This window comes from Chanodichthys erythropterus, chromosome 7 (genome assembly GCF_024489055.1).
Source record: "Chanodichthys erythropterus isolate Z2021 chromosome 7, ASM2448905v1, whole genome shotgun sequence".
Classification (NCBI taxonomy): Eukaryota; Metazoa; Chordata; class Actinopteri; order Cypriniformes; family Xenocyprididae; genus Chanodichthys; species Chanodichthys erythropterus.
The window spans coordinates 29,238,172-29,246,003 of record NC_090227.1 but is presented as its reverse complement, the minus strand read 5'-3'; the positions used below and the strand labels follow the sequence as shown (position 1 = coordinate 29,246,003).

The window sequence follows — 7,832 nt, the reverse complement described above, 5'->3', positions numbered from 1 at the left end:
TAAGAATTCAAATATTGTTCTGAAAGCTCAGCCTGGGGTTAAACAGGTTTTACCAGTTTAAATAAACTATTTAATGCACAGACATTTCATGTATTTTTTTTTTTTTCTGGAAAAAAAAAAACAAATTAACAAAACAAAAAACGTTATAAACAGGCCATATGCAGATACTCTTTACACTGTGGGCTGGTTTCCAAAACCTCCCTTTTAAATAAATAATTATTGGAATTATCACATACACAATGGCTATGTTCAAAATAGTGTACAGTATCTCTTAGTATGCAGTTTGTATAATGTGCACAGTATGGACATTTACTGTATGCAAACAACCAGAGCACACTGTATTACTGTATTTTTTTTTTTTTTTTTTCTGAAAAATTTTAACCTGCTACATTAAAGGTGCAGTGTGTAAATTTGAGGTTGTGGTTGTGAACCTCTCAGTGAGGTTGTGAATTGCTCAGACAAAGAACAACAAAGACGTCGTCTGAGACAGAACAGAGTGTAGTCAAGCAATGAGGTTTCTTCTTACTTCTAACCAGTGGTGTTTAAAGTACACCATACTTGAGTAAAAGTATAGATATCTTACCAGAAAATGACTTTAGTAGAAGTCAAAGTCACTATTTAGAATGTTACTTGAGTAAAAGTTTTAAAGTATGTGATATTTTTTTGTACTTATGTGCGAAAAGTTTTGAAAATTGAAAATAAAAGTACAAGTAAATGTAAAATACAAAAGGAGCAAAAAAATATTATTAAAAATAGTTCTACACAGTTTGAGCAGCAAGATTGTGTTCAGTTTTAACTCTTTCTTACATTTTGTTACTTTGAATTAAAAAAATGGCTAAATATTTATCGTAATTTTTAAATATAAAAAAATACGAATATATTAATTATACATTGATCATTCATGTTAATTCATAGTGCATTATAGCTAATGTAAGAGAACTTTAAAATGTTAAAATGTATAGTGGGTACGGAAAGTATTCAGACCCCCTTAAATGTTTCACTCTTTGTTATATTGCAGCCATTTGCTAAAATCATTTAAGTTCATTTTTTTTCCCTCATTAATGTACACACAGCACCCCATATTGACAGAAAAACACAGAATTGTTGACATTTTCGCAGATTTATTAAAAAAGAAAAACTGAAATATCACATGGTCCTAAGTATTCAGACCCTTTGCTGTGACACTCATATATTTAACTCAGGTGCTGTCCATTTCTTCTGATCATCCTTGAGATGGTTCTACACCTTCATTTGAGTCCAGCTGTGTTTGATTATACTGATTGGACTTGATTAGGAAAGCCACACACCTGTCTATATAAGACCTTACAGCTCACAGTGCATGTCAGAGCAAATGAGAATCATGAGGTCAAAGGAACTGCCTGAAGAGCTCAGAGACAGAATTGTGGCAAGGCACAGATCTGGCCAAGGTTACAAAAAAGTTTCTGCTGCACTTAAGGTTCCTAAGAGCACAGTGGCCTCCATAATCCTTAAATGGAAGACGTTTGGGACGACCAGATCCCTTCCTAGAGCTGGCCGTCTGGCCAAACTGAGCTATCGGGGGAGAAGAGCCTTGGTGAGAGAGGTAAAGAAGAACCCAAAGATCACTGTGGCTGAGCTCCAGAGATGCAGTCGGGAGATGGGAGAAAGTTGTAGAAAGTCAACCATCACTGCAGCCCTCCACCAGTCGGGGCTTTATGGCAGAGTGGCCCGAAGGAAACCTCTTCGCAGTGCAAGACAAATGAAAGCCCGCATGGAGTTTGCTAAAAAAACACCTGAAGGACTCCAAGATGGTGAGAAATAGATTCTCTGTTCTGATGAGACCAAGATAGAACTTTTTGGCCTTAATTCTAAGTGGTATGTGTGGAGAAAACCAGGCACTGCTCATCACCTGTCCATACAGTCCCAACAGTGAAGCATGGTAGTGGCAGCATCATGCTGTGGGGGTGTTTTTCAGCTGCAGGGACAGGACGACTGGTTGCTAGGGTTGCAAAGGGTCTGAATACTTAGGACCATGTGATATTTCAGTTTTTCTTTTTTAATAAATCTGCAAAAATGTCAACAATTCTGTGTTTTTCTGTCAATATGGGGTGCTGTGTGTACATTAATGAGGAAAAAAAATAATGAACTTAAATGATTTTAGCAAATGGCTGCAATATAACAAAGAGTGAAAAATTTAAGGGGGTCTGAATACTTTCGGTACCCACTGTAAATGTTGAAATTAAAAATGAACAATACTTTTATTAACCTTATTTAATGTTACAAAAGGACTCTTATTGTAGTGTTACCATTTCATATAAATCCAAACAGTCATGCTTAAAAATTACAATCTTTACACACAAAGGCATGGCATGGGCCTATTATATGTACACTTTCACACATTATTTGCCTCTATTTTAGAAAACTTGATGATTATCTAATGGTTATGAATGGTAACAATCATGAAACAGTTAAACAGCTGGTGTTTTTGTCACATTGTTTTAACCGCTTGAGGTACTACTAATGTTAGCATCCTCTCCGCCTTGACGGCAAATATACTACTGTTCTCCAGTAATGCAGCATCTACTTAAACTAATTACTTTATAGTGATATGAAAACATCTACTGTAGTGTACACTGTATAACATACCGTTTGGTTGTCTATGTTTTAAATCCGTTTGTGAAGTGTCCCGCCCTGTACAGCGCACAGCCTCACGTCACGTGTCAATACAAACTCTACGAGGCATCAGTGATAGTTTTTGATTTCGCCTCTAGAGGCCGCTCTCGTACTGTATAATGACAGCGCACTCTTCTCAGCCGCTCCAGCAACGGACACAACCCGGAAAATGTTTATACAGAAATGGCTCATTCTAAGGTAATAAAAACATAACGGTTCATTATGTAAGGACTTTATACACCACTGAAAACATAGTTGAATATTGAATTATATTGCATTTCTGTCAATAGATCCTCCTAAAATGTACACCACTGCACCTTTAAAGGAAACACTGAGTATAATGAGTTCGAACAATATAGCCTACTGAAACATTGTAGCATGTTTCCCATACTAAAAAAGTATATAGTTAGGGATATATACTGTGCAAAATGTAACCAGTGTACTAGCATTCCATAGCCAGTATGTCAGATAGACTTGTGTCCGTTTTTTTTTTTTTTCATAATCTTTTCAAGCCCCCTTGTGGACTACAAGTGGTACTACATTTAGAGCACAACCAAGTATTACACTGCACGCTAATGGACAAATGGCTTTTATTGTTTTTTGCTATGGGATCCAACATTTTACATCAACAAATGTTCAGTCTTTTTATGTCACTTACATATTTAACTTTCATAACAGCAATATGTCAAGTTTTATAAACAGTCAAAGACGCTTTCAATAAGGCATGCTTTTGTACACCTAAACATTTTAATTAACTTTCATTTTATTAGTTTTCATAAGCTATGTTACTTACTATTATCTCGATAGATACTCAAATCATGGCAGATTTATCATTTTAAAACATTTTTAACATGTAAACCTCAAATTTCAATAACAAACACTCAATTAGTTCTGGAAATACAATATTGGATGAGGAAAACATTCTTCTGCACAGAGAATACAGATTATATTTTTCACATACCCAATATTGCACAATATTCCACCAAGACCCATCAGACCCTAGTTGAACTAGATGAATACTTATAGGAGGGGGACTAATTATGAACAATAAATTTAACACATAATAAAGGACAATGTGCTTTGCTAGTGAATTGAATGTCTTTGGTGAGGGCTTGAACAGTACAATCAGCTGTGACACGGGGGTCACAAATGTACCAGGACGGGACGGATCCCAGTCGTCGCCTTGGCAAAGACTCTAATAAGAGCACAGGTGAAGAGCATGCCATCTGAGTTCAGCTCATCAAGATCTCACCGCAGACAGAGCCAACATTCCACATGGCATCTATGTTTTGATATGTATTATGTGCTGTTTCTCTATTTTGTGGTAACTCTGTGCTCAGTTAGCAGATGCAAGTGGAAAAGTAACTATCACACATCTAAGATCATAAATTACACTAACACTACATATTGCAATCTCACAAAGCTACTAAAAAAACAAATTCACAATTTCATCACGTCGCTGAATTGCAATCACACTTTCGGCTTGTAAATTCCATTATTAGCTTCTGATTCATTTTCCTATGATCTTCATACAGTCTGAAAAAAATTTGTAGGTTTAAAAGTGTCATTGATGCCGCAAAACTTACTTTTGTTATGGATGGGTCTTTCTCAGGAAATGGTGTCCACATGAGGCACTACAAACAATTAATAGGATATAGAACCTAACAATTTTATACTATAAATAACTTTGATGTGAAATGCACAGAACTTTTAAAATAAAACACATTTTGAGATGTATAGTTTTCTTTGCAACATGCAATTGCCATGCAGTTTTATTCTAATTTGCGTGTCCATCACAATATAATATAAAGTATCACAAACAATGACTAAATTTTGTTTTTATTGAAATGAAAATGTCATGGTATGTATAAAATGCTTAATTTTAAAAAATGCAGATAAGACAATCATTTCACTCGGCTGCCATCTTTGAAACGCCTTCAAGTGTAGCTGTTTGCCAAGTTTTCGATTAAATTTCCTATTTGAAATCACCAATGAACAACTGTCTCATATATTTTGTTTCTAAACGCTCGAATCATGACAAAAAAACGGTATTATTCAGGCTGGATCAAGCTAATGCGCAGTCCTAAATGCGCGTCGCTTGTGCCTCATTTCGGATGTGCGCGTCTGACTGTTTCTATAGGAACCGGAGCTTCTAACGGCCGTTGCAGTGATGCGTAGACTTTACCAATCAGCGATTGGCTCTTATTTAGAAGGCGGGACTTATTCAGCCATATTGTGCGTTGCACTTTTTCCTATTCAAAAACACAATACGAGTGACACGTCTTGTGTTATTCTATAGTCTTTGATTTAAACAAAATTGATCATTTTATATATTGTTTTTTAATGTATATTGGCTTCGTAAAGTTCAATAGTTGTTTTTGCAAACCAGGTGGAAAAAAATCATAGTGATTAATGCTTTACAGAAAGAAAAAAAAGTTCTAAGCACAAAGCAAAAAAGAAATGCTGACTTTAAAAAATAATATGGTACTGGCCAATGATATTTAGGAAAAACCTGAAATCTTCTAACAAAAATGGCCTCGTTTCCTGAGAATGATCTGGATTTTCTCAAAACCTGATCCTAAATCTACAAGATGACTTATCCTACTGCATTGAAGTTGTTAAAATTAGTTTAAATGAATTATTACTACAGGCATGTAAGTGGAGTTATACTATTAATACAATATGTTAAAGTTCTCAGTGTCTGGGACTGGGAAGCACACCTTTGACATGAACTCACACTCTTAATTTAAAAAGCAAAGCAACCATAAACTAACACTTAACATTCATAAGCCCATGACATTCTTTTTTGTTTGCTGTGGGGTGTAGTCATAGTTGGCCCCTGAACAGTCGGAGAGATGGCGTACTAGTGCAGGCTATAGTTGGCAAAGGCAAGGACGCTATTGCTAGAAGTGCCACCCCGCTCCAAAAAACACTGGCAAGACTCCCAGAGATAACTTCTGTCCTGGTCTTTCTCTCTGTGTCGCTGTAGCTATGATCTGGAGCGGCTCCTGCCTCTGCTTCTCTGAGTGCTGTCAAGAACCGTCTCTCGCCTCTGCTGGACACTTAGCGCATCTTATAGTCGTGGGCGATAGCGGCCTCACATAGCTGACCTTTAAAATCCAGCTCAAAGGTAAAGTCCAGATCACGCTGGATTAAAAAAAAAAGGAAAAAGCAGAAACATTAAGTTGCGGAATCATTATAACAATTTGAGTAAAGAAGGTTTAATTGAGTTATACACTACCATTCAAATGTTAGATTTATTGCATTATAATTGATCAAATGAATCAAAAGTGACAGTAATGACTTAAAACATTACATAAAACAACTATTTCTAATTCAATTTATTTATTTTTGAACAGAAAAAAATGTGTATCACAGTTTCCACAAAAATATTAAGCAGCATATATGTATATACTGTATATATAGTCTGGAAAGCATTTGGGTTAGTAAAAAGGAAATTTGGGTTAGTAGAAAGGGTTAGTTCACCCAAAAATGAAAATTCTGTCATTTATTATTTACCCTCATGCCGTTCCACAGCCGTAAGACCTTCGTTAATCTTCAGAACACAAATTAAGATATTTTAGTTGAAATCCGATGGCTCCGTGAGGCCTCCATAGGGAGCAATGACATTTCCTCTATCAAGATCCATAAAGGCACTAAAAACATATTTAAATCAGTTCATGTGAGTACAGTGGCTCAATATTAATATAATAAAGTGATGAGAGTATTTTTGGAGCACCAAAAAAAATAAAAATAAAAATAACGACTTATTTAGTGATGGCCGATTTCAAAACACTACTTCATGAAGCATCGGAGCATAAATGAATCAGTGTATCGAATCATGATTCAGATCGCGTGTCAAACTGCCAATGGCTGAAATCACGTGACTTTGGCGCTCCGAACAGCAGATTCGACACACTGATTCATTTATGATACGATGCTTCCTGAAGCAGTGTTTTGAAATCGGTCATCACTAAATAAGTCGTTATTTTGTGTTTTTTGGCGCACCAAAAATATTAGCGTCGCTTTATAATATTAATATTGAACCACTGAACTCACATTAACCGATTTAAATATGTTTTTAGTACCTTTATGGATCTTGAGAGAGGAAATGTCATTGCTGGCTATGAAGGCCTCACGGAGCCATTGGATTTCAACTAAAATATCTCAATTTGTGTTCCGAAGATTAACAAAGGTCTTACGTGTGTTGAACGGCATTAGGGTGAGTAATAAATTACATTATTTTCATTTTTGGGTGAACTAACCCTTTAAATACACACAAAGAAGAAGTAGTAGTCTTCTGGTTTATTAGAAGCAGAGACCGTTCTTTGTTAGAAGTAAGAAGAAACCTCATTGCTTCACTGGCTAACGTACTCTCTGTCTCAGACGACGATCTTTGATTTGTGTCGCCCAGACGGCCACCATAGCTTCTCTATTTTGCTTCGAAAGGGAGGGGCGAGCTGCCGTTGGTTGCAGTTTACAACCTCACCACTAGATGCCGCTAAAATTTACACATTGCACCTTTAAGCTGTACTTATATTAATTAACAGAAAGAAATAAAGGAAGAAGGGTCTTGAAAACATATTTTAATATGGGGGCACATACCACGTTCTTCTCGTTTGGCTTCATGCTGACAGTGCCCACTATCTCCTCTCCTCTTTTCACAGTCAAATACTCCTCCAGATAAAACACTGTCTGCTTCCAGTGTGTGTACGGGGAATCTGGTGCTACAGTGAATAGAAGACAAAATATATACAATATAACATTAAATAAATAATAGGCTATACAACACACTGTTACGGGGCTCTCTGAAACACTTGATTCTGATTGGTTGATGCATTTTATAGGTCAAATATTTTGTATATAATGGCTGCTAATGAATATTCCATGCTGTCTTTTTATTAAATGATATATATTGATCATCCTGACTCTTTATTTTGTTTTTAGACATGAAACTGAATAACAACAAACAAGTAAATCTTGTACTAATCCTGACAAATTCAATTCACAAATTCAGATTTTCATGCTTTCCCAGACATAAATCTGTGTAAGCCTGCACTTCTTTCAAGATAGCTGCCAAATAAGATGCAAAAGTTGTGTGTGTGTGCATTTGAGAGAGGAAGAAAGGACTCTTTCTTGCCAGCTAAAAGATCACTTGTGGTTCCGTCCACCCAAGAGGA

At 36.0% G+C, this 7,832-nt stretch overlaps 1 protein-coding gene across 2 annotated transcripts in view; it reads right to left on the bottom strand.

Moving 5' to 3' along the window:
• Positions 1-5,664: 5,664 nt before the first annotated feature.
• The window catches only part of LOC137022761 (protein arginine N-methyltransferase 8-B), a 50,678-nt gene continuing 48,510 nt past the window's right edge, over positions 5,665-7,832 (bottom strand). For both annotated transcript variants that reach the window (XM_067389206.1, XM_067389207.1), the window contains 2 exons: positions 7,258-7,379; positions 5,665-5,799 (listed from right to left, as the gene is read on the bottom strand). In XM_067389206.1, coding sequence (XP_067245307.1) covers positions 5,716-5,799; positions 7,258-7,379 — 206 coding nt within the window. In that variant the 3' untranslated portion in view covers positions 5,665-5,715. The remainder of the gene's footprint in view (positions 5,800-7,257; positions 7,380-7,832) is intronic.